Source organism: Sorex araneus, chromosome X (genome assembly GCF_027595985.1).
Source record: "Sorex araneus isolate mSorAra2 chromosome X, mSorAra2.pri, whole genome shotgun sequence".
Lineage (NCBI taxonomy): Eukaryota > Metazoa > Chordata > Mammalia > Eulipotyphla > Soricidae > Sorex > Sorex araneus.
This window is the reverse complement of record NC_073313.1, coordinates 74,061,708-74,089,363: the sequence shown is the minus strand read 5'-3', so window position 1 is coordinate 74,089,363 and position 27,656 is coordinate 74,061,708. Positions and strand designations below refer to the sequence as shown.

At 45.7% G+C, this 27,656-nt stretch overlaps 1 protein-coding gene across 4 annotated transcripts in view; it reads right to left on the bottom strand.

Moving 5' to 3' along the window:
• Nucleotides 1-27,656, bottom strand: part of ATP11C (ATPase phospholipid transporting 11C) — a 219,872-nt gene that overhangs the window by 18,194 nt on the left and 174,022 nt on the right. For all 4 annotated transcript variants that reach the window (XM_055121800.1, XM_055121798.1, XM_055121797.1 and 1 more), the window contains exons 23-26: nucleotides 20,430-20,489; nucleotides 12,702-12,829; nucleotides 3,906-4,041; nucleotides 1,903-1,968 (exon numbers count right to left, since the gene is read on the bottom strand). In XM_055121800.1, the coding sequence (XP_054977775.1) occupies nucleotides 1,903-1,968; nucleotides 3,906-4,041; nucleotides 12,702-12,829; nucleotides 20,430-20,489 (390 nt within the window). The remainder of the gene's footprint in view (nucleotides 1-1,902; nucleotides 1,969-3,905; nucleotides 4,042-12,701; nucleotides 12,830-20,429; nucleotides 20,490-27,656) is intronic.

Genomic DNA, 27,656 nt, shown 5'->3' with positions numbered 1-27,656 from the left:
TACTGAAAAGGAGCAGAGGAAGAGCAGTGGTACTAGGGAAGGGGAAAGCTTGGTTATTGCAGATGGATGCCATGAATCACAAGGGCATCTATGTGGCTCTCCACCCCTGCCATCGAGTAACATGTGGGTCTATATGGCTGCCTTCTGGTGGGGAAACCCATCTCTACCTTCCGGTGGGGAAACCCATCTCTAGTCCGTTCCTCTCACAACTCATTCAACAGTCCTGTTTGTGCCTGAGCTGATCACTTCAGATCGTGCCTGGGTTTTCAAGTGTCATCTAAAACCATAAAAGTGTGGTCTGCTATGCTGGCTGAAAATCTCTGGTCTGCATTAGCTACAGTTGGGGGTGTTTCAGATCTGAAGGGGAGCGGGTGTCTCAGTTTTGTTACTTGCTTGGATGGCAAGATCTACAACTGTGATCTTTCCTCATCTGTAACAGATGTGGATAATACGATTAAGGGAGCCCTGGTTTGAATCCTTAATCTTCGAACTACTAAGGAAAATGTCACACAAAATAACAGCCTTCCTATTTTTTGAGGCATAAGTGGAAACTGCTACAATGAGGCCAAGTTTAACTGTGAAGGGGGACAGGAAAGGTGGGAGCAGGGCAAAAGATCAAGGGGGATTCCAATCAGGAACCTGGGACACATGGTAAGAAATAAATACAACTAAGCACCCATTGAACTGAATGCATTCTAGGTGCTGGGTCCCACTCTAAACACTTTCTGTGTTGGGGCTAGAGTGATAGTACAGTAAGTAGGGTGCCTGCTCATGTGGCTAACCTGGGTTCAATCCCTGGCACCACATACGGTCCCCTGAGCCCACCAGGGGTGCTCCCTGAACACAGACACAGGAGTAAGGCCTAAGCATCACCAAGTGTGGCCTAAAAACCAAAAGAAAAATTACTTTCCATGTATGCACTGGTTGATTTTGCACAGAAATCTTCAGAGAGGCAGGGGCAACTTTTAGTTCCATTTACCAGAATGGAAAAAAAGAGGCAGGAAAACAAATCCAGCACAGGAGTGACTAAATAAAGATGAACTGTAACAGTATTTTTTGCAGTTCTATAATATTAGAAATATTAAACTAAAGTAAATATATATGACTTCTCTTTGTTATGAAAAATGAAGCTGGAGTTAAAAAATCAGGGGGGAAAGATGGTTAAAGGTCCTCTGCCAATTTCTAAACTCAAGTTCTGACCACTGAAGTAGTGTAATGCATTTAAAGGCACGCATTCTTGGACCCTGATGTGAGATTTTTTACAGATTTTTGATCAACTCTTTAGGTTCACAACTATGATACCCTCAACTTTCGAATCACAACGCACCTGTGATGCATGGAATCATAATATTAATGATTCTGTCCAAATTAACCCACTTGTACGTCACCTGCTACAGAATCTTAAGAATCTTGCCACTAATCTGGGTAATTCTCAGTGCTGAAGACACTGTAAAATCTTACCACTACAGAGCTCATATGTACACATCTCACTCATGGAATTCAACCCAAATTCCTTCCAGGTCTGGCATTCTTAAACAGATATATAGCTTTAAAAAATATTCAAGGACTTAAGATAGAAACACGCACACACTCATAGCCTGTTTATATAGCACTTATCATAACATCTTGAAAATAGCAGGAAAGGAACAGACTTTCAGCATGCATAAGTATAGTGTATGAATTAGAAAAAAAACTAAACACACTAAGCTAGTATGCTGGAGAAAGTGGATCACAGATGATAGCATAGACATGTCCAGATTTCTAATATATTTTAGTAAGCATTCAGCCTCAAGTAATAAGCTGCAAATAATACAGAGTACAAGACAGAAAAGACATTAATCTGAGACCAGAAAACATTACAAAAATGGTATTAAAGTTATCTGAGTAAATAAAAACTCTAACCTTTAAAGTTACAGTGAATACCAGGACTGTAAAAACAATGGTTCCAAAGGTCCAGTTTCCATAAACCTGAAAAACATTTTACAATTATATGAAGCGTTACTATATACACCTGTTTACAAAACAAAATGGCAAGTCTTGTCCTGTGTGTGACTGCCAAAGTTTATTTTGTATGAACTGTTTAGGGAAACGTCTGGTCCAAAGACCGGACCAAAATGCTAGATATTACGGTGACCCTGTGTCTTCTTGTGCAGCGATACCTCACTTTGGGTGGCTGAGTTTATTTCCACGCTTGGTGCAACACCACATTTGGAGCACACCAGTGTGGTAACAGTGCAGCGGAGGGTGGGGGGAAATCTTAGTAGCAGAGAAGTTCAAGGTGCTGTTCATCAAAACAAAATCATCTGAATGAGTCATGTCTCCAAGAAGTTAGAGATCGGCTCTTTCTGTATTACGGAACTCAAACTCTCCTATAGGAAGGCAGATGTAGACGAATGGACTCATTTCAAAGAGGCAGACCAACTGGGGGCTGTAAATATTAGAGCTGTCAGCATGAGCACATCAAAATAAAGCTGGTTTCGACCTTATGGAAACCGAACCTGACAATGAATGGCAGAGGCTTACCAAATGCTCTCAAGAGCAGAACATGCAAGACTGCAATGGAAAATGAATTTTGAAATGTGAGTCTAGAAGAGCCAAAATCCAAATCTGTGGGTGGTAGCGGCAACCAAAAAAGAATCCGACCAAATCATATTTGGGGGGTGGGAGGGGCGTCCTGTTGGAGTGGTAATTGTTCTCATGCATACTGCCAATGCGGCAAACATTTAAAAGGATGGTGCAATGAATAGCAAACTGAATATCTGTGGAATGAGTGCATTCACGATGAGAGATGAAGCGGAGAGATGGAGACTGCGTGAAGGCTCCCTATGCACCACCTGTAGATTTTGCTGAGTTAAGAAACCATCTTTCCAGGATGGCAGGACGAGTATCTGTCCGTGTGGGGGCGAGTACTTCTTAAGCAACAGTCAGCTCTCCACAGTTTATGTGCCAAATAAAGACAAAATACAAAAGTGAAAGGCACAGACTCAGTCATAAAGCTGAAGGACTCATAAAATGAGGACTCATAAAATCTAAACCCTGCCTCCTGATAGCAAAGCCGACTTGGGAAAGTGAAATGCACTGGCCCAAGGGCACAGAAATTGTGTTGGATCCTTGCCTTTCCCATGTGTTCTGGATGCACGTACTGAAGTATTAAGCCTGGGTTCCCTCAACAGTGATTCAGAGCGTTTTCTTTAAATAGGTTGACACAAACAGATTCCTGCCAAGTCCAAATGAAAGAGGGTTTTACTCTTGCACTCTGTGGCAAGTGACCATTCCAATTCACTTGTGTAGTAGTGGTGAGTGTCTAGGATCTAGAAGCTCGGTAGATTCTTTTCGAACCTGCACGTTACTGCTGCACATTATGGATAATTAAGAACGAATGATCATGACAGAGGGTGCCCAGAAACAGCAAAGGAGAGGAGCGTGTAAGGATCAAGGCTCAATTCCCCACCCCATATTACTCTTTCTCTCCCAGAACACAATCCAGAGCAGAAGTCTCCCAACCCCGGAGCTCAGCACGGCAGTAGCTGGCTGAGAACACAGGGAAAGTGGCCATGACTGAGAACTGAGTAGAGCCAAATCGCTTTGAAGCAAGACAAGTGTTGACCCCATCCAAGTGTATGGGTCCAAAGTCTAAAGCCCTGTCATCTAGTAAAACCTGTCATCTAGTAAAAGGTGATAGCCATGCTAGGCTTCTGGAAGGTTCGCACAGATATGCCCTAGCCACTCACCTGGGAAGTGCTTTCCTGCTTGGACATTGGTGTTATTCTAAACAAGCGATGAGAACTAAAATACCAGACCTCAGCAGAACTCACATAAAGATGAACTGCCATTTGAATAGGCCTGTCACAGTCAAGGGCCTAAGCAAAGAGATAAGCCAAATGCGTTATTTCACATATTGTTACCTTTGCATTTTCTTCTAAGGAGGATGTCTGAAAAAGAAAGTAAGTCCCAAAGAAGAACACTGTCCCTTCAAACGCGGCCAGGAATGTCCAATATAAGAAGGGGCCCAACTGTAGCATGGCATTGCCGGAAATTTTCCTATTGAGAAGTCAGAGAAAACGCACGTTAGTGAGTCTGTGGAGGTTTTCTGCTGGATCAGACAGTGAAAAGCCCAGGGACTTTTGGCTTGACCTGTTACAGGGAAGTGCTACCTACTTTATGGTTTGATCTACTACGGGGAAGCAGCTTCCCCTGCAGGGACTGGAATGCTTTTGGCCGAAGGCCAGACTGTGCAGGGCTTAGCTGCATGCAGTCGCTTTCGGACTGATGCACTGGAGTAAATCGTTACTCTTTTCAAATTCTGCCCACTGACAAGAATAACATGACCAACAATAATTAGTTCCCATGTGCCGAATACGTATTACATACCAGAAACCTGAATTTAGAATTTTGGACATTCATTTTCATTTGCATCAAAGCACTCTGGAGGTGGGGAGCTGGGAGGGGGCACCACTCCCTGAAGTGAATGGGATGTACTACACCACTAGCATCAGAATTCTTGTCCAACCTAGGGATTCTGGTCACTCCTATTTACACACAAGGGCCTCCCCATAAGGAAATTTCCTACTTGTTCGCAGGCTTTGAATAACATTCAGTCTGCTTAGGGTCCTTTCAAAACACCTATGCAGGGGTTCTGAGAGCTAGTACAGGCATTAAAGACCTTAATTTGCAATGTGGCTGACCTGTGTTCAAGCCCTCGCACTGCATATGGTGCCCCAAAGCAGCAGCAGTGATCTAAGCACAGAACCAGAAGGCCTTGAGTGCAGCTGGCTGTGATCCCCAAAGCAGAAAAATACTAATGAAAAAATATCTAGGCAGAAAAATTAAAGAATAAAATATCCAGGCAGTGCGATGGGACGCGGTGTGGGAAACTTCCACCTTTGCTCTGAGTTCATGGTATGAGATGGAGCTGGGCATCAGTTTAAGTTGAAAGTGCTCCGGAAGGGAGCATAACATGATGCTTGCCATAACCATGCCAGGCTGTTTTTCATTTGGGGCAGGTGAGACCCCTCCTTGCCCCAAGGGACCCAGCCCCAGCAGCCGAAAACCTCCAGAACCCAGCTGCCCCCACGCCCATGGCCACTCTCCGCACACTTGGGGAAAGCATCACCCACAAGTGAATCTATTCTTGGACTGTGCAGCCGCGCGCTACTTTAAACCACACACCCTACTTATACTCCAAGATTACTACACCACATTTGATAGGGGTCAAAGCAGGAACCAAACAATCTTAGATGAAAATACACAGTTTTTTACAAACATATATATGTATGTATGTATATATATATGTATATATATATATATATATATATATATATAAAAGCACACAAGGCTCAACCTTTAACAACATGTTAGTGATCTCTTATGGAAGGGCTTAATGGCACCTGGGTGAAATACAACCATCTCCACACCCTTTCCTCTACTTTTTTGTAGCATTTTAAGCAAGTTTTCATTACAAAAAATACAAAATATATTATTTCGGTTCTGCTTTGGGGCAGTAATTAGGGTTCGGGATGGAAATATCTGAAATATTGTGGTGGGAAGGTGTAATGGTGGTGGGATTGGTGTTTGAATATTAAATGTAATGAAATATTGTGAACTACTTTATAAAATTAAAAGTAAAATTTGAAAGTGCACCCGGTGAACCTAAAAGTGCAGGAAAGCTTGGGACATGCTCAGATATAGGAGCGCACCTGAATTCACCCCGGGTGAGCACAGGCCTCGTGTGTGTTAGTTCAGGGGCGAAACCCCAGGAATGCAACAAGACAAAACACCAAAACCAACAAGAGTCAACTCAGGAAGGGACAGAGCTAGTCTACAACCCTCAACTGATTTAAATCCCAGGCTCAAATGAGCTACAACAGCCTTATAATAACACTAGTTAACACAATACTTTGAATCAAGATTTCCAGCCCCCTGGAAATATAAGTTTTTAGAAGTCTGGGGTTGCTCTTCCATAAATCTGAAGAGTATGGATTTTGATAGATGCCACTTCTGGATGCAACAGTGCAATGCTGGGAAGTAGAGGGAGCACACGGTATCAAGGAATGAACTCAGGAACTCAGGGCCATGCATGTGCCAGGCACGTGCGAGATCTCCCACCTGAGACATCTCCCCAGCCTGATGCTCAGGGATCACTCCTGGCCAGCTCAGGAAACCATATACCATCCTGGGGATCCAATCAAGACTGGATCCTGCCAATTGGATCTGTCCTGCCCTTGACTCTCATATTCTGAGTTTCTAACTTCATTCTGACTTTATCAGTTGACTCAAAGAAGTCATTGACCCAGCCAGGCGGATCGATCAAAAGTTAACAGTACGTTTAAAGTTAAGGGAAGCTCTTGGGTACAGGTCAGCATGTGAAATGCAGCTACCAATTCCATGAGAGCTGCCAAAAGATGGTTTGGCAACTGGAACTCTTAAGCCTTCTTGAGACAGTTTCTTCATCCAGTTATCAAAAGCCTCGAGTGACACAAAGAGCACATGTACCGGCAATTGCTTTTTAATTTTATTTTTTAAAGAGCCGGGTCTTATGATATTCTTGACATGAGTCTTAGGCATATAATATTCCAACACCACCATGGTCAACTTCCCACCACCAGTATTCCCAAGCTCCCCCCCCCACCCCTCCCCACCTGCTACCTTGACAGCTACATGTCCAAGTCTGGTGCTATGTTTTATGGTATTTTTTATTTTTGGTGGGGTAGTTGGGCCACACCTAGCAATGCTCGGGGGTTACTCCTGATTCTGCATTCAGAATTACTCCTGGTGGTGCTTGGAAGACCATATGGGGATTGAACCTAGTAAGCCATGGACCCTTGGTATCTGCGGTTTAGGTCTCAGGTTTTCAGAGTTGTCAGGTCTGTGCTTTGGCTACATAGCTACACCACTTTCCCATATCACCAGCATAATCAAAGCTCCAACCCCTGGACCCCTGTTCCTCCACCACTTACCCAGTGACTTCCCTTCTCATCTTCTTTGTTCAAGAATGGTCATGAGTCTACTTCAAGTGAGAAACACCTTGGAAATGTAAATGCAACTGATCTCAGCTGGCACTGAGTACTATAAAGTTTTCTGAAAATGTGGCAGTTAGGCAACCTGTGATTACTGGGATTTCTAGCTCTCTGCAGGAATCTGCGACTCGGGGGCTGCATAAGGCGATGTGCTGCTACTTGCCAAGAAAGTAGCAGGAGGAAATTGGAGGTTCTCACCACAGCCACTAAGTCTGTTCCCAGGGCCAGAGGGAGCTACAGGAAAGGCACCTCCTTGCGATCTATGTGATCTACACAGGGAGCAGCTGACAACCTTGACCCATCTGGGAGTTCCTACTCGAAAAGCGTTGTCTGATGTGTTGGGATACAGGTGAGATTCTTCTGGCTGCCCTTGAGATGAATGATGAAGCAGTTTGAAACTCAGACTGTAAGAGTCAAGGGTGGGAGTACAGAGGGCAGGGCGATTGCCTTGCACTAGGCTAATCTTGATTGGATCCCCAGGACTGTATATGGTCTTCTGAGCTGGCCAGGAGAACCCGTGGGTGTGGCCCCCAAACAACAACAACTACAATAACAAAACCAGACTATATGAGTCGACATGAAGGGCTGGACGAGAGAAAGGTGGGGGGAGGGGACGGTGAGAGCACCAGGACTTGGAGCTGACACCACCGGATGGAATCCTAGGACTTTTCTTTGCTCTCATCTTTAATTTTCATTTTATCTGTTTTTTAGTTTGAGGGCCACAGACACTGGTGCTCAGGGCTTACCCCTGGTGCTGAGGCGAGGAATGGGTCATTCCTGGCGGTGCTGGGGAACACACTCAGCGCTGGCCATGGAGTGCCGGGGTGGCTGTCACTTTCTCCTATCTCTCTTTGCCCCACTGTAGTGGTGCTCTCTCCAGCCCTCTTTCTCCACCCTCTTCGCTCTCTGCCCTGCTCTAGAGCCTCTCTCCAGCCCACTTTCTCCATCCCTCACACCTGCTGCAGTGCGTCTCCCCAGCCCTCTCTTTCTACCCATCTCTCTGCCCCACTGCAGTGCCTCTCTCTAGCTCTTTTTCCACCCCCTCTCTGCCCACTGCGGTGCCTCTCCAGCCCTCTCTTTCTCCAGCCACTCTCCCTCTCTCTGCCCCACTGCAGTGCCTCTCTCCAGCCCTCCATTCTTCCACCCCCTCTCTCTGCTCCACTGCAGTGTCTCCCTCCAGCCCTCCATTCTTCCACCCCCTCTCTGCTCCACTGCAGTGCCTCCCTCCAGCCCTTCATTCTTCCACCCCCTCTCTGCCCCACTGCAGTGCCTCTATCTCTCTCTCCAGCCCTCTCTTTCTCCAGCTACCCTTCTCTCACTCTCTGTCCCCTGAACTGGGAATGAGAATGATGACTCTGCCATACAGGAAAGAACTGCAGTTTACTTTTCAAATTTCTCTGAAAGAAGAGGAAAGGATCTGAGTATGTCCTGCTGCACTCCAAAATGTTCCAGTGACACCTTGAAGGTGAGAGTGACCAGGTGCTACAGAGTCTCTAGAGGTGGTGTATGGCTCTACCGCCGAGAGCCACGGAGGACAATGAGGGCTTTATGCTGGCAACGGCATGCTGGTGGACTGGAGCCATGGACCACCACACAGAGCGTCAGCGCAGGTCAAACAGAAGATTGATGTGGGGTTGTGCACCAGGCACAAGGTGGCTAATGTCCACTTAAGGCACTGGATGTGGCAGATGTACCAGTGACACGAAACCGATCCGCCGTGATCCTTCGTAGCATGGACTCTAAAATTTCATCACCACCCTTGCAATAAATGAAGGTGGTCAGCAGCACGCATCTGCTTTGCACCCTTTTCCATGCATGAAAATGCTCAGCACCACTCTGAAGTGATGCGGAGAGGATGCTAGGATAGCACGAGTGAAGGCTACCATCTGCCGAAAACATACTGTGTGCAAGGCCTGGTTTGAAGTCACTCATTGAATCCTTACAAAACCATTGTGGTTAGGGATGTCACCCACCGCCAGGGGTAATTCCTGAGTGTAAAACCAGGAGTAACCCCTGTCCATCGCCACGTGTGACCCAAAAAGAAAAAAAAATTGAGAGCAGAGGTTACTCTATTAAACAAGGTCGTGCACACCCAGAAGCAAATGATAGACCCATTAGAAGTTATAAGATAAATGATACAATTTTGTAAAAACAAAAAGAAAATCTCAGGGCTGGAGCGACAATATAGCAGGTAGGGTGTTTGCCTTGCACGCAGCAGAGTTTGCTCCCCAGAATCCTAGATGGGCCCCTGAGCCCTGTCAGGAGTGATCCCTGAGTACAGAGCCAGGTGTAGGTCCTGAGCACAGCCAAGACTGGTCCCCAAACAAACAAGATTCTCAGGTTCGTCTACAAATTGAAAAATCCTCAAGAAGAAGCATTAGAAAGATAATATAGGAAGGAAGATGTGTACTTTGGAAGTGGGTGCCTTGGCCTGCCCTGGTTCAATCCCTGGCATAGCATATGGTCCTGAGCACTGCCAGAGTTCACTGCTGAGCACTGAGCTAGAAATAATCCCTGAGCACCACGGAAGTGACCCAACCCCTTACCCACACCCAGAATAAAGTTCAGGAAGCATAAAAAGCAATTGTAATAGATGAACCAGTGATTTTTTTTCATTTTGGGTCATACCCAGCGATGCACAGGAGTTACTCCTGCCACAGGCACTCAGGAATTACCCCTAACGGCGCTCAGGGGACCATATGGGATGCTGGGAATCGAACCCGGGTCGGCCGCGTGCAAGGCAAATGCCCTACCCGCTGTGCTATTGCTCCAGCCCCGAATCAGTGATTCTTATTTGAACAAGCATGCACTGAAAGAAAGGAAGCAACGGGAGAAATTTGAACTGAGTGGCTCATGATTTTATGGATTGGTTTTCCAGTAAATTTTTGTCCATTTGCTTTGTGTCAGTTTGGGGGCTACACTCAGGAGGGCTGGGATGTGCAGGCGGGAATCAGCGGACTATGAAGTGCTGGGGATCAAACCAAGAGCGCTGGCAAGCAAAGGAGGCACTCAGTGCCCTCTAAGTTAATTTTTCAGTATGACAGGGTACTGTTTTTTAAAGACCTTGTGTTTAAGAGATATCCTATTCATTTCCCCCAAAAGTACGTGAGAGCTGGAGGAGTCACAGATTACACACAGCCGAATTCTCAGTGGATCACTGCTGAGTATGACAGAGACAGGGAAACTAACTGTATTAACTGCATTTTCTCAACTTCTCTGTGCATTTGAAATTTTCCAAGATAACTTTTTAAGGGGTGATAACTTCTTGGGGGGGGTCACACCTGGTGACATGCAGATGCTACTCCTTGCTCTGAGATCAAGGTTACTCCTGGCGGTGCTCAGGGGACTATATATATGATACAGTGGTGCTGGGGATCAAACCAGGGATGGCTGCATAGAAAACAAACACCTTTCATTTTTTTGCTTTTTGGGTCACATCTGGTGATGCTCAGTGGTTACTCCTGCTCTGCACTCAGGAATTACTCCTGGTGGTGCTTGGGGGACCATATGGGATGCTGGGAATCCAACCCCGGGTCAGCTTATATGCAAGGCAAACACCCTCCCCGCTGTGCTATTGCCCCAGCCCCCCAAAAACAAGCACCTTAACCCTTGTGCTATCTCTCCAGCCCCGAAAAGACAATGGCCAATTCAATAAATTTGGTTAAGTCAAACAATGACTAAACGCGAGTTCTGAGTCAGAGTAGTTAAGAAAATTCCTTCACTTTGTGCACCTTCATTGCATGCGAACAAAACACCCAAATCTCTATTGCACTTGCTTTCAACTCCTCGGGCAGTGCTTATGGTTGACTGCAAATGAACATCTTTATCCTTAGCCGTAGGCTTCACTTATTAAAACTCAATTAAATCACAGGTTAAAAGCAACTGGGCTAATGCCAAGTCTCCCATCCGTGGAGAAAAGCATCCATTTCCCACGGACACGAAATGAATATAACGGCTTGATGGGTTAATTATTTTCTTCAATAAAATGGTGTTACGATGGGGCTAAAAGGGAGGGGCGGGGCAGGCTGTGCTTCAGGTGCAGTTTATATGAAAAAAGAACCGTAGGCCACCGAGGTAGAAACCGATATTCCAATCCAAACCAGTGGCACTCAACACAAGCTGACCAGCACTGGCCCTTGGGCCAGCGGCTGGAAAACCACTGTCTAGCTCTGTATGGAGCTTTTATGTAAGGGGAAGGGAATGAGGGCTTATACTGGCAGTGCTCATAGGACTATATGGGATGCAGGAGACTAAAATGGGATTGGTCACATGCAAAGCAAAATGCCTTCCTTCCCCCTGAACTAGCTCTCTGGCTCCTAGAAGTGTTTTATGTTTTTAATCATGCCTTTCTCAAAAACTCCAGATCCCTAAGATCAGATTCAAGTCTGGAGATTTTTTTTTTTGGCTTTATGGGTCACACCCGGCGATGCACAGGGGTTACTTCTGGCTCTGCACTCAGGAATTACTCCTGGCGGTGCTCGGGGGACCATATGGGATGCTGGGAATCGAACCTGAGTCGACCGCGTGCAAGGCAAATGCCCTCCCCGCTGTGCTATTGCTCCAGCCCCAAAGTCTGGAGGTATGTACATGCTGAGGGATAGGCCCCACACCTAGGCAACCACCTTCGTTTTCTTGTTGAATGGTCTGGTCTCGGGAGCTGCAAATTCCGAACAGAACACCTAAACCAGCTTCCCATACTGACGCAGCTTACCATCTCTTCAGAAAAGGAAATCACTCAGGGGCCCCTCGCCCTCAATGTACCTAATGTAAGGAAGCAAACCAAAAGCAACCCTCAAGAGTACTAGTGATCATTCCCGCTGCCTCATGGGGTGGCACCAGCAACTCTGGGTGACACTAACGTTCTGGTCCCTTCCCACCGACACATGATAGTAAACCCACAATCTGAAAAGCTGGAGGGGAGTTTCTTTACCCCCAGAGCTAACAATATTTATGGGGAATTTAACCCATGAGCACTTTTCACTTAGCATTTTTCAGGGACTTTATTCTAACTCGACTAACTAGCACTAACTAGCTACTTAACTAACTGGCTAGCACTAGCTAACTAGCACCGAGCACTAACTAGCTAGCTAGCACCAACTAGCTAAATAACTAGCACCGAGCACTTTTTATGAAAATGCGCTGCACACTTTTCATGTATTTTATTCTAACTAGAATTAGAATGTAGGTTAGAGATTATGATCAACCCCATTTTCCAGATGAAGAGAAACATGTTTGAGGCCAGAGTGGTAGGACTCCAATAGCAGGTAGGGTGCCTTGCCCTGCACGTGGTTGATCGGGGCTCGATCCCTGGCAACCTATATGGTCCCCCCAGCCCTCCAGGAGTGATTCCTGAGTGCAGAGCCAGGTGTAACCCCTGTGCACCATTGAGTATGGTCCTAAAACAAAAAACGCAGACAAACAAAGAGGCTGATACTTGTCTGAGCACCTATGTGCCATGAAAGAGAGTTGACCCTCTGCTACTGACTTCTCAAGGTCTCATCTGACCTTAGTGTCATGGTGATGACCCAAGATCACCCGGAATTTAGCATGTCTTGTCCTGAAGTCTAAAGTTTGGTGTTTTAGGTGAGACACACAGTAGTGGACAGACAGAGAGGGCCCAGGGCTGGCGTCCTAGGGTTCAAGTTTCAACTCCAAACTGGAGGGAGTTTGAAGTACTCAACTTACATATACAATCGGGGATCTGAGGTCAGCGTGTCGATGTTGATGTGCTGCTCCAGGAGGCTGTAAGCCAGGATGGGCAAGGAAGTGAAGCAGATATTATACATCGTAAGGTAAGCGGCATCATAGAGTGGCTGGAATGACAAACAGAAGACAAAGAAATGTGTAGCAAGCAGCACCTGTAAGAGGGAATTTATGCCTTAAACAATCACAAGGTAAAAAAGCTTTCCTTTCCCTTTTTTTGTGATACCAAAGGCTTTTTCAATCCATTCACTGTTAATTATGAAGAAGTGACCACTGTTAGATGACACAGGGTACTGCTAGTCCCGCCCTTTTCAAAGCATGCGCTTTGGAGGGGAGCGGGGAAACTCCCGGGCACAGTGTTTGGGGGACCATTTGGCGCTGGGATCGAATAAAATTCAAAATCCAAAGCACATGCTCTCAGAATCACAACCCATTCCCTCCAAGGATCTGATTCAGAATGTGTACACGTGCTAAGGCTCTATTCCTCCTAACAGACATTAACCAATGACTCCCAAACGACAAAGAACAAAGACCAATTTAGGAAAATCCAGGAACTCCTTACACAAATGAAGTATAGACAGCAGCCAGCCTGCTCTATGGGGTTTTTTATTTAGGAGGGGGAAATATTAACAAGAAGTTAATATTTCACATGGTTTTGAGTTTCATTCATATCGTTGCCATATTAGACCTATGCTCCTAAATGTGGAATTCTCTATGGATTCAGTACATGTAGCCAAAAACAAAGCCAATACATGTATGCGAGCATGACTTCCGGCTCCTTCTAGATTCTCCAGTCTTTGCTTGCAAGTTTGTGTTGGCGGTGCCAGAGGAGCCCGAGAGCTAACTCTCAAGAGCCTGCACTCTGCTTCCTTCGTGACTGGCCTTTGATGACTAGACACCTACATGGCTGCTCCTTCAGTCGGAGGTAGGTGCTCCAGAACTCTCTGGAACCGCAGGCTTCTCTTGCAAACTTGCCAGTCATTCCACAAGAGTCTCCCTGAGCCCTCTGCTGGAGTGCTCAACTGTCTGGAACTTGAACATCATTGTATGATCCAGTCCTATGGATTTTTTATGTATTTTTTTATTAAGACACCATGATTTTCAAAGTTTTTTTAAAAAAAAATAATAGATTTGCTTCAAGCATACAGTGTTCCAAATCCTATCCCAGTACTCTGTCCCCCTTGCTACAACCAATGTCCCCAGGTTCCCTCCCCCGCAATAAAACTTAAAGGAGTAATAAATGGAGTTAACAGAAAAATAAAGCAATAAAAGTCAATCTGTGATGATAACTCTATCATGGGTTTGAATATCACCCATTCATGCAAATCCCCAAATTGCTCTCTATCAGACCTGTCCCGGAAACTCAAGAGAGGTATTTTCCCACTGCCCATGTGATGTAACTTTTGGAACATCTAGCGTATTTCAAATGTCCCGTGCCCCAAATTTAACTACTGTCTTGTCTCTGGCTCAAAATGGCTGCTCTGGAAGTCTTACCCATCTTGGCCAAGAGCCACCTAATCTGGGAGACAAATCAGAACCCACTTCTTGGATGTATCCTCTTGGCCACGGCCCACATAACAGTGTCTCCTGGCACAACCTTCAAAAATATTTGGAACCAGATCACTTTCCAGCACCTCCATTGTGATGCCCGGCAAACCTCCTCCCCATGACCTTCCCAACACAATGGCCCGCACCAGTCTATGAGAGCATAAGTGCGATCACCCAGATTTTACTCATTCTGGCTTCTACCTGCCTGACCCCATCTCTATTCTCTCCTCCTTTGCTCATTCCTTCCAGCACCCATGTGTCTTCTAACCTGTCATCTAAGCATGCCCTGGACTGAAGATGCCCTATGAAGTGGCTGTTGCCCCAGTCTAGAGCAGTCTTTGCTTACGTGACTAACGGATGGCAACTCCCTTCAAATCTCAGCCCAAACATCATCTCTGTGAGGCCAAACTACATCTGCATCTGTCTGTCTGTCTGTGTCCCACAAGCACACTTTCTTCCTGTGTCCAGCTTCTCGCTTCCCCTGGCCCACAACAACAGTACATTATACCTTCTAGCTCATATTACATATTGACTATGTGAACTGCCTGGCTCTTCACACTCATATTCAAACTCCAGGAGGTGGGGGATTTGACTTATTTCTTTAAGAGCTATGGCTGGAGAAAGAGCAATGCAGTCCAGAGAGCCAGGAGTTATGATCAAGACAAAACCAGAACTGTCCCAGACTCATGCCAGCCCCCAGACAGAAGACAAGGACAGTCTGACTCAAAAACAACTGAATTCAGGGGGCTGGAGCGATAGCACAGCGGGTCAGGTGTTTGGCTTGCACACTGGGTCGATTCCCAGCATCCCATATGGTCACCTGAGCACAGACTGGAGTAATTTCTGAGGGCAGAGCCAGGAGTAACCCCTGTGAATTGCCAGGAGTCACCCAAAAAGCAAAAGAAACAAAATTTAAAAATCTGGGGCTGGAGCAATAGTACAGAGGGTAGAGCATTTGCCTTGCATGCAGCCGACCTGGGTTTGATTCCCAGCATCCCATATGGTCTCCTCAGAATCGCCAGGAGTAATTCCTGAGCACAGAGCCAGGAGTAACCCCTGTGCATTGCTGGGTATGACCCAAAAAGCAAAAAAAAAAAACCCAAAAAACAAAAACTGACCGTACTCCCATTTCAACCCTTAACCTGGCTGACTTCTGCTTCTTGACCTGTTGGCAGTGTTTGGCCTTCAAAGAGGTGAGTTAATGCCCAGTCATAAAATTCTGACAGCACCCAATCAACAGAAAGATCCCACCCCAAATTCCTCCTCAAATCACCTCACCCAAGCCCAAGTCCTAGAATCAGATTCTCCGCACACCCTCTTGCTAAGCAACCCCAGACCATGTACGTTCCTGGTGGCCTTTGGTGAAAGGACTCTGATATTCCTGACAGTGTTCCAATAGAAGAACAGAACTTGGCATACAAGAAACACCCAATGTTGGTGAATGAATGAGTGGAGACTGGAAGCAAAAACATTATTTGGGAATGACCTGCTGCTGTAACTTTCCTTTCCTGGGGAAAAAGTGTAAGGGCCGGAGAGATGGTACAGGGTTACAGCGCTTGCCATGCATGTGGGAAGACCCTGGTTCCATCCCCAGCACCACATTATGGTCCCTCAAGTTCTACCAGGAGTGATCCCAGAGCACAGAACTAGGAGTGAGTGCTGAGCATGGGAGGGTGTGGCCCAACATCTCCCCAAAAACCAAATAATGTGTTCTATGTACCTAATTTTGGTGAAAATGCTTAATTATCTTTCTAAACAGAGTATATGTTGGCACATGACAATCATTGGTGGTCTGAATAAACAACATTCCTTGTATGAATGCATTTTTACATATATTCATGTTCTGTATGAATACACTGGATTTCCACGTGATACAAATGAAATCCACAGACATATTTTTGAACAATAGCTACTAAAGATACAACTGATTGTGCAATCAGAGTTGAAATATTTGCTGAGTGCATACTTAGCGACAAACGTTGAGTCAGAGAAAATTCATGGCCTTCTATCAACTGTCAATGGGAGGTAGGGAGTAAGTAGCTGGGGGGGCCCTGAACTCTGATCTGCAATAAAGGATCACAGCTCTGACCTTCAGTTGAGGCGAAGTTCTAAAAAACTGATGTGCGTAGAATGTGGAGGTGCTTCCCCAAGCAAAGATATATAGATATAGATATAGATATATATGCTCAACAAAATCATACATGAATTAGAATGTATCCTGACCAAATATCACACTCCTTTTAATTCCAAGTAAGAGTGCTAGTCTGCTGGCATATACACCCCACCACATTTTCATTGGAAACTACCCATTTTCATTAATGAGTAAAAAAAAAACCACCTAAACCGAGATCTACTGGTATGTAATTTAGTCCTGAATTTCATTCAAACAAAGAAAGCATCAATCTACTTCTGTTCTACTATGGTTACTTTGAGGTGCATGAGAGATAATTATAATTCTCAGATGTATAATTAGAGGAGAAGAAATGGCCCCCAAACAACAGGTTCAGTTGATGGTACTTTCCTGTTAAATGTGTTACGAATGTTTACATGGGGCAGGGACGGGGGAAGGCCAGCACCATCTTAGCACTACTAAGGGGAGTTGCTTTTTGATCATAGGATCTGAATCCTAGTCCTATTTCTACATTCTTCAGTGCTCACTCTTTGGGTTCCAGGGCTGCAGGGAAGATGAGATATGGGTTGAGTTGAAAAAGATTGCTAAGGCCAGAGACACAGCGCCAAACACTAGTGCACAAGTGCTGCACGCTGGAGGCCCGGGTTCAATTCCTGATAGCACCTACCTCCACCCTAAGCAGCAATAGGGAGAGAGCCCTGAGCACCAAGTTTGGAGTAGGCTGTGCCATATTCAGCACTAGTCCAAGGGCCAAGTGACAGGTAAAGATGTTGCATATGACATGCACAAAGCTTAGGGGTGACACATGTTCTCCCACCCTTCCTGATTGCTCCTGCTCAAATGTCAACTCCCCAGGAAGAACTTTCCTGACCACATCCTCTGCAATGGCAGCTTTCTTTCCCAATCACACCCATCCATTTATTACTGAGTGTTCAATTCCTCCATCCCTCTCGGAGAGCCCGGCAAGCTACCAAGAGTATCCCGCCCGCACGGCAGAGCCTGGCAAGCTCCCCGTGGCATATTCAATATGCCAAAAACAGTAAAAGTAAGTCTCACAATGGAGACATTACTGCTGCCCGCTCAAGCAAATCGATGAACAACGGGATGACTGTGCTACAGTGCTACAGTTTTGCTGCAAAACATGTGTCAGTGAGTACCAGATGCACCTGTATGATTGATGCTGGATTCTTGCCCTAACACGGTACCCTCTGTGAGGGTAAGAGTTGGTTTTGATCACTGCTATATCCCCTGTGCTTAGCCTGGCACAGAGCAGGCACTTAAAACGATTAATGAATGTGCCTACCAGCTGGGCGGCTTCGGAGGCAAACATCAGCTCCCGCAGGAAGCCGAGCATACACCCCCAGCAGTCAGGAGGTCCTTTGGCTTTCCAAGGAATAAGGCCTTTCTCCTCACAACTTCCACTCAGCAAACATGCTTGAGAAGGACAACACGGCAACAGATTATTTTGTTTCAAAATAAAAAGGATGCTTCACCAAATTAGGACAACTTTCTCCCGGCACTTGCCACAAATCACTGGGGAAAAAAATCCCAACTGTCTCTTTATTTCTTTGGCCACACCTGATGGTGCTAGGGTGGACGTGGAGTGCCAGGCGTGAGCTGAACCCAGTCCCAGCGCTAGGCATATGCTATACCCTGGTGCTCTCTCGTTGGCCCCTGAAATGGCAACTTAATACTTGTGCTTCTTGGGGCTGGAGCCCAGCGGGTAGAGCGTTTGCCTCGCATGCAGCCAAGCCGGGTTCGATTCCCAGCATCCTATTATGGTCCACTGAGCACCGCCAGGGGTAATTCTTGAGTGCAGAGCCAGGAGTAAGCCCTGTGCATAGGCGGGTGAACCCAAAAAAGAAAAAAAAAAAAAACTTGTGTTTCTCTGGAGGAAATGAGGAATTAAAACAATTTGATAATTAGTCACTTAAATGTGCAAGAAAACTGGATTCATCAGAATTTATACAACTCTCTGTAACTGTTAGTTTTGAATACAGGAAAGCTGACAGCACATCCAGCAGCTGGTAGATGATTAATTCATTAAGCAATCTGCTTAACGGGCACCATGGGGCCAATGACATGGCACTTGATGTAAGAGATGGCAGAGCAAATGGCAAAGAGGCAAGTTCAAAAGAAAGAGAGCATTCACCGCCCACTGAGAAAAATATATTCCCTTTAAAAAGCCAAGAAATTAGGGGGGGAAAGTAATGAAACAAGACAAAGTGAAATTGAGATTCTCAGTCTCTAATACCTGTGGTGAAGTTAACGGCAGCTCCGCTTGGCAAAACTGCTTCTACATTAACTACTGAATGCCAGGCACTGAGCTTTCAAGCTCTGGAATTTGGCTCTACTTCTACTAACAGCAACTCCATATTTCAGCTGTTCAAACAAACCCACAAATGCACTTGCCCATAAAAACTTATGTATCCCATGAACATGTAACATGTTTAATGTAGTATTTAACCAGAAGGAAAAACACAATAGAAGGTCCAGGGCTGAGAGGTTTACAAGTAACCCAAGGTTCTAGCCGGAATCCACGGCAAATTGTCAACATTTTTTCCCCTATAAAATCAACCTCAGAGGACTCGCCATAGCCATACCACCAGACCCCTTGCCAGGCTGTTTCATTTGGGGCACCTGGGAGGGGGTTAGGTGAGGCCCCTCCCCGCCCCAAGGGACTCAGCACCGGCAGCTGAAAACCTCCAGAAACCAACCACAGCCACACTCAGGGCAGCACTCCACAGGATCGGACAGGCCTTACCATAGAGTGAATCTATTTCTGACATCTCACACCGCACACTACTCACATTCCAAGAGCAGCACACCACATTTGATGTGGTTTAAAGTAAAAGGCAACCAATCTGTATGTGGTAAGATTGGTTGCCTTCTACTTTAAAGGTTGAACCTGTAACAACATGTTAGTGATCTCTTATAGAAGGGCTTAGTGGCCCCTGGGTGAAATACAACAATCTTCACACACTTTCCTTTAAGGAAACGTTTTGGGAGCATTTACAGTGGTTTATACATAACAGAGAATACAAAATAAATTATTTCAGTTCTGCTTTGGGGCGGGGGTTGGGGTTAGGGATGGAAACATCCGAAATACGGTGGTGGGAAGGTGTAATGGTGGTGGGATTGGTGTTCGAATATTAAATGTAATCCAAGATTGCAAACTACTTTAAAAAAATAAAAAAAAAATCAACCTCAGGAACTATGAAAAGGTGAGTTTTATGTGATGACATTTTAATAGATTATTGGGAAGAATTGATAAGAAGAAAACTCTTTTTTTATGGGAACCTCGAAAGTGGTGCTCGGGGGCCCAGAACAACCAGGTCCTGGGAAGGCGTTTTAGCGTAAGGGCCTATGTATGCGGGTCCTGGGGACTACTTTTGCCAGGAGGACCAAAGCTTTACTCTGTGATGCTCAGAGGACATGGTGGGGGTGGGGGGAGCAAAGTGGTATCCAGGATCAAATCCAGGTTAGGTAAATGCAAGGCATGTCACCTTATCATCTGCGTAACCCCTAAAATACTATTATTTATTTATTTATTTAGCTTTTTGGGTCACACCCAGAGATGCTCAGGGGTCACTCCTGGCTCTACACTCAGGAATTCCCCCTGGCCGTGCTCAGTGCTCAGGGGACCATATGGGATGCTGGGAATCGAACCCGGGTTGACCACGTGCAAGGCAAACGCCCTACCTGCTGTGCTACCACTCCAGCCCCTAAAATACTATTTTTAAGGATGATCTCAACTTCATATACCTTTCAGAAACCAATAAGCACATGTCTATTGTGAAGATGTATACTGCTACAAGTTATAGTACTCTAAATGGATAATCAACATTTGGTTTAAAAGAAAACAGTATTCAAACATAGGCAGTCATCTGCTATCATCACAAACAAAGCCCAGGTCAACTGTCGGGTCAACAAAAATTCTTTTTCCTCCTAACAATATGACTCTCATCTCTATAATCCAATACAGAAATAGGTCTTTGTTAACAGCAACGATAAAACAGTTTTTAACCAACCTGTTGCGAGAATCCGCAGAAGAACTGGTACAAAAATTGAGGCAAAATGAAACAAAGGTTCTGGAAAAGAAGGAAGACAAGGGTTAACATTTTACTGAAATGGCTTGAAAAACACACACAGGAAATGACTTCGAGGCATCTACAGAGTGTCTTTAGTCCTACTACGGGAATGCAATAAACCTGTCCTGAGTTGGAAGAGAGCAACTCCAAACCAAGTGACTTACTCAGGTTTTTACCTATCCCTACTGTAGCTCCTCTTCTACAAGGAAAGAAAGGAGCCTATGCAACACGAACCACTAAGGATACTGCACTTTATAAGGCAATGTGACTTGCAAAATCATCCTAAGGTAACCTAAGGGAATACCATCGCCACTATCTTTTGAAATCAAGCCATGTCAATAAATATTCAAGAAATCATCATGCTGTATATGTTAACACTAACTGTATCAAGTAACATCTTATTGCCAAGATCAGGATTTCATAAATCAAAAATTATTTTTGACCACAGTGCAAAGATGGCACTGTGAATATTATAAACTAGTATTATTATTTTTCATTAAATATTTAGATAACAGAAAAAAACAATTTATTATCTCTGGGAAGCTTATTCAACTGGGACGATATGAAAAGAAAACAAACAGTTGAAATTGTGCATGTCAGTGAAAGGCACTGAAGTGGCAGAATGGCTAGGACTGTTAGTTGGCAGGGGGGCGGGGTTGGGCCACCCCCAGTGGTGCTCAGGGCTCACTCCTGGTTCTCCACTCAGGGATCATTCCTGGTGGGGATCAAATGGATTTTGAAACCAAACTGGCCACTTGCAAGAAAAGACGAGCCTTAACCTCTGGACTATCTCTCCGGTCACTAGAACTACAATTTTCAACTAAGTTCTGCCCCTCGGAGCAGGCTGCCACCTTATTTGATGCTTGCTGGCCCTTGTTTCCAGGGCTCTGAACTTCTCTTTGAGAAGCACCTCCAAGATTAATTTGTGAAGTTGTATAATTGAGCTCGTGTACTAGTCAGAGAACCATGAGACTGCTTGGAAAACCCCCGATGTAGTGTCAAAAGATGAACATCTGCTACAGCTGAGGTGCAGACCTTATGGACCGGAAGGATGCTCCTCAAGCAAAGTGCCACACAAGTCGGGGGATAACTCAGTACAGTAAAGGGTTGAGTGTACGTATCCCCAAAGATTGCCCCTGGAAAGGCAATAACACTCCCTGTGGTCAGTTCTGGATTTTTTTGGGGGGTCACACCCAGTGATGCTCAGGGAGTTACTCCTGGTTTTGCACTCAGGAATTACTCCTGGTGGTGCTCAGGGGATGATTCAGCCACATGCAAGGCCAGCCAAGGCCCTACCCACTGTACCCACCCGTGTTACTTCTGGTTCAATGCAACTATTGTCAACACCACTGCTGGAGTCTTACTTTATATAAAACACGTGTTCCAGGACTGGACAAGGCAGTGTCCGGTGGGGCTGATGCTTCCACTAAGAAGTTCAGGTCTATGAAATGGAGGACTCTGCCTATCTTATACCATGATGACTGCCCAGGGCTTAAAACCCAGAGCAATCCACGCTCACCTGTTTGTGGCTGAGAAGTTAGATTTTAACGAGGTCTTCCAGATAAAGAGGACATGCGGACAGCAGGAACCAAGATTGGACCATATGTATTTTAAACATACACGGTAAGAGAATCATACTGTGTTAGTTAGTTTAAATATCCTAACTGCCTGAATCTTTTTTGTTTGGGGGCCACTCCTCATAGTGCCCAGGGGTGAGTCCTGGCTCTGCACTCAGGAGTCATTCCCGGAGATGCTCAGGGGACCATATGAAATGCCAGAAATCGAACCCAAGTTGACCACATATAAGGCAAGTGCCCTGTCTGTTGTATTATCTCTCCGGCCACACTGCTTGAATCTTTTACACTGGCACATGACTTGATAATATACCTACAAATTGGCAATGTACCAAAATCTGGTACACTTAATTCCCTGGTAGACAAAAATAGGTATAAGACAAGGTAGAACATATACTCTAATGCTCAATGATAAAAGAATACAAGGGTATTCCAGTGGAAATGGCCCCATGGTCCAATCATGGGGGCGAGGAATATGACAGTGAAAAAGAACAGTGCAGGATAGTATGTTTTGGTGTTGACAGCTAACAATAGGTGTACGGTGGTACAAATGTCCTGGAGAGGACAGAACCATAGTCCAGCACTAGAACCCCTGGCCGAGATTTATTTAAATGCCAGAACAAGGATTTGATAGTGGTGATGCTTGTACATCACAGTAAATATGCTAAAAGTTTACATCTTAAGTGTATAGATGAATTTTTTTTTTTGCTTTTTGGGTCACACCCGGCGATGCACAGGGGTTACTCCTGGCTTTACACTCAGGAATCACCCTTGGCAGTGCTCAGGAGACCATATGGGATGCTGGGAATCGAACCCGGGTCGGCCGCGTGCAAGGCAAACGCCCTACCCGCTGTGCTATCACTCCAGCCCCAGTATAGATGAATTTTTTAATGTGAACGTAAATTTTAAAAAAATAAGAACCTCCACATAACATGGTAACATGTAAAAATGTATATTCTGGGGCTGGAGTGACAGCACAGTGGGTACGGCGTTTGCCTTGCAAGTGGCAGACCTCGGTTTGATCCCCAACATCCCATACAGTCTCCTCAGCACCACCCAGAGTAACTCCTGAGTTCAGAGCCAGGAGTAACCCCTGTGCATCGCTGGGTGTAACTCCAAAAGAAAAATAAAACCCGTACATACAAATGTTTAAATTATGATGATCCGTAATAATTAATATTTATAATATAATTATTAACCTTATAAATGAATGTTATAGCTAAAATAAGCTGCTAAAGAAAAAATGACTATTGGTTTTCCGCATTGGTATGCTTAGAGACCATCCCATATAATCTCACAAATTTCATTCACCTTAAGAACAGTTACAGGGCTGGGGGAGAGGGCTCCAGGGCTGGGCATGAGGGAGCCCTGGGTTCCATCCTGTCAGGAGCAGCCCCTGAGCACTCCCAAATGAATAAAAAATAATGAGTAAAGGAGTTCTATCTGAATCAAAAAGGAATGTCAGAAAAGTCAACGACATCATTCTCCTAGTCTCTAAAAGATGAACTCCTTAAAGCATCATCCTCAGAGAACCTCAGCCTGAGGAGACCTATAGCAACATTTCAGTCAAAATCAGAACAACGGGGCCAGGGGTGGGGCTGAGCAGCAAAGCGCATACCTTAGTGGCGAGAGGCCTTGGATTTGATCCCCAGAACCGGCAAACAAAACCACCCCAAAATGCAGACTACTTAATCAGTTAGAGAGGAAGGACTCCATTGGAATTGGCAAAACAAGCCAGGGAAACAAGTCAAAGGGCTGAATTGGGGGTGCACATTGGATCCTGTCACCGCACGGCCTCCCAGGCACCAACAGGTGTAGCCATGGGGACCCCCAGCACTGCTGGGTAGGCACTAAAATAAAAGAAGCCAAACCAGCAAAAGGCAGGGGCTTGCTTTCTCCCAGGCTGATGAATCAGCGATTCCAGGATGGAGCCAGTAAGGAAATATATGGAGTGTGATGAGAACGCTTTCTCGGTCCTGGGGAAAGGAGGTACAAGCCAGGCAAAAGGCAAAATGATGCCAGCTGCGAAGTTATATACACTGACTTCATATATGGAGGACAGACAGGCCTCCTCCCCACCTTGATTTTTTTTTTATGGAATCACTGTGAGCTAGACCTAACAAAGCTGGTAAGTCTCTGAGGGGCTGAAGAGAGAAAACAATGGATAAGGCGCTTGGCCTTATACACAGTGGACCCAGATTTGATCCCCGGCATTTCACATGATCCCCTGAGCTTGCCAGGAGTGATTCCGGAGTGCAGCGCCTTGAGTAAACCCTAAGCACCGCTGGGTGTGGCCCCCACCAAAAACAAAACCAAACAAAAAAACTCAAACAAATAAAAACAAACAACGACAACAAAAACACACAAAACAACAGGCCTTTTGATTCCTGTACAAAGCACCTATACATATGTATGTTGTCACCATGTGTGTCACGTTTATTTGCTTGCGCTTAGTTATCAGGGTCGCACCCCTGGCTGCAGTTCCTGCATGTGCCCTCGCCAGGAGGCTCACTCTATTCAGGGTGGTGCCCACTTCCTTCTGACTGAAGTGCTCGATGAGGGTGGCACTCCTGCCTTCATAACTACACAGTAGATTGTCTAAAAATGTCCTCAGTGTCGGGGTGGCACCGGCCCCGCCTGCCGCCGAGATGTGACCCTGGGGGCCGCACGCATGCGGCCCCTCCACAGCTGCACGAGCATGACTCCAGAGGCCAGCTAAACTACTTTTGATATGGGCAGCTCCTTGCAGAATGTCTCCAGACTGAAAACTAAGTCGCGGCCCCATGCCTGCCCAGGAGGGGAAAGGTATTTCTCTCTCTCGCCTCTTCCTTGCTGGGGGTGAAGGGCATGGCGACAACCATATTATGACGACTACAGATGAGAGTTACAAGCTTTGCAATGATCCAATATCTGGAAGAAATCTCCCTGGACTTAGTTGCTAAAGTACAGAAATCCAAAACCAACCTCATATCTCTTCACAACAGGTCCAACTCTAGTGGGGAACTCCTAACAATAATAGTGAGGTTTTTGTTGAAATATCGAATGTAACCAAAGTAAAGAGAAAGTGAAGTGAAATTTGTCAGTTATGGGGGAGGGGAGGGGGGTAGGATGGGAGGTGTACTGGTTTTTTGGTTTTTTTGGTGGTGGAATATGGGCACTGGTGAAGGGATGGTTGTTTCAGCATTGTATAACTGAGACTTAAACCTGAAAGCATTGTAATTTTCCACATGGTGATTCAATAAAATAAAATTTTTATTAAAAGCCAAAAAAAAGAAAGAAAGAAAATTTAAAAAGAAAAAAAGAATGTTCTCAGTGGCTAAGACTGGGCAAAGAGTATCCTGAGATGTATTTTATCGATTTTTCAACTTTGGGAGGGGGGGATACATTAAATTACTTCAAGACACAAAATGAAGAACAGACTCTCCTCTACAGAACAGGGGGCGAGAGATCAAGTTCTGGTGCTCGGTGACTGAAAGTAGGAGGCATCGTGCTATGTGCAATAAATTAGAGGAAGAGCAAATAGCAGCTGATCTCACTCCTCTGTGCACGGAGACAAGTGAGGCAACAGACATCACAGCAGGCAGACAAAGCCTTGACCTTGAGTGCAAGCCTGCGGCTAGCAAGCAGTGGCGGCGGGGAGACAGGGAGAAAGGAAGAGGTGGGCTAGACGAGAAGTGATGAAGAGTGATGCAGGAGCGTGGGCACGCAGAAGTGGGGGCAAGGTGCAGTAACTCTACTCCAAACCATGGCAGTTATGGCTATTGCTGTCTTACCTAAACTTGAAAATGGTATCAAACGAGCCAAGGAAGAGAAATCCACAAATGCCATGCATAAAACAGTTGCTTCAGAATCTGGCTTATCCCTATATCACTGTCATCCCGTTATTCATAGATTTGCTCAAGCGGGCGCCAGTAAGGTCTCCATTTGTCCTAGCCCTGAGATTTTAGCAGCCTCTCTTTACTCGTCCAGAATCTGGCTTAAGGGAAATCAACTCATAAAAAAAACAGGGGGGACTAACTCTCTCCGTGGATTGCAAATCATTCTTGGACATCTCTAGAGTCAAGCACGGGAGTTCTTCCTCGAGTACATAAGCAGCTCCTGCGTCAGTGCAGTCCGACTTCTTCCTGCTACTACTCCTGGGAGTTTAACTGAATGTTTAAAAAAATATTCTGCTGGTATGGAAGAGAGTACTGGGGCTGGAGAGATGGTCCCTCGGCAGGGGGCATGCCTTGCACATGGGGGACCAGAATGCGGCCCCCATATGGTCCCTATATGGGTCAGCATTGCATATAGAACCCAGAACCCCACCGGGAGTGATCCATGAGCAGAGAGCCAGGAGTAAACCCTCAGCACCACTGGGTGTGGCCCCCAAATTAAAAATAGCATGAGAACAAACAGATGATAGGTACAATATATATTAAGTCCAGCAACACATTGAAGTGAAATGGGTCAGACCAAAAAAATTACAGGATTGCAGTCATATGCATGAAGCTCTAGAACAGGCCAACCTACTGTGTGCAGTGCATAAATGCCATCTACGTGCACACACAGTACTACCTGCCACACAGTACTATCAACCTGCCTAGTTAGTACTTTGTTACACGGGTAGACGATATGACCAGGGAGAAAGACGGAAACTTTCTAGGGTGGTGGAAATGTTCCTTTAAAGAAAAAAATGCTAAGCTATATATTTTTCTGCGTGCCTCCTCCATTTGCTGTTGCTGTGACGGTGACCTTGTCACCGTCATACCAGTCTATGGCGCCTACTCATGTAGCCACAGTCGCGGGAGGCGGTACCTCAGACTGAGAGGCTCATGCTCCTAATGTGGTCCTTATGCACATTCTGCTTCAAGTTCTTGTGAGAGCTCACCACAGCACCCCTCCCCCCTCACACACCCACATGCCCTCCAGGTGGTACTTTCAGGCCCTGGTGCTAGCAGAACATTCTTTGGATTTATTTTTGGCAGTACCAGGGATGGAACCCAGGACCTCACAAAGGCAAGGCAAGGGCTGTACTGCTAAGTGACATTCCCATCATTGGTTGCAGTGCCGACTAGGAGCTGCGTCCCTTCTTAGCTGTGTGCACACACCTGTCACATGGTCAGGCACGGCCTATGGCACTGGGGATCATGAGAGTCGAGTTGCCAGGACTGACTGGTACAGGTTGACTCAAGACCTCCGCTTGCCTTGCATGCAGTCAACCCAGATTTGATCTCCAGAATCCCATACAGTTCGCTGAGTATCACCAGCAGGGATCCCTGAGCACAGAGCCAGGAGTAACCCCTGAGCACTACCAGGTGTGGCCCCCCTCCAAACAAACAAAAAAGACCTTCGCTTGTGAGGCAGGCATTCTAAAGTCACTGAGCTTTACCTTTGCGCCCCCGGGAAAAAATCAGTTTTGGATTGGGGTGGTGATTACATAGACACAACTGTCAAAATGGAACTAGGAACTTTCAAGTTACATTTTTATTTTATTGGGTTTGGGGTGACAAAGAGCTGTGCTTAGTGGTTACAACCAGCTGTGAGCTCTGAACTCAGGGCTCACCCACCCCTGGCGGGCTTGGGGGACCACATGGCATGCGAGGATCAAATT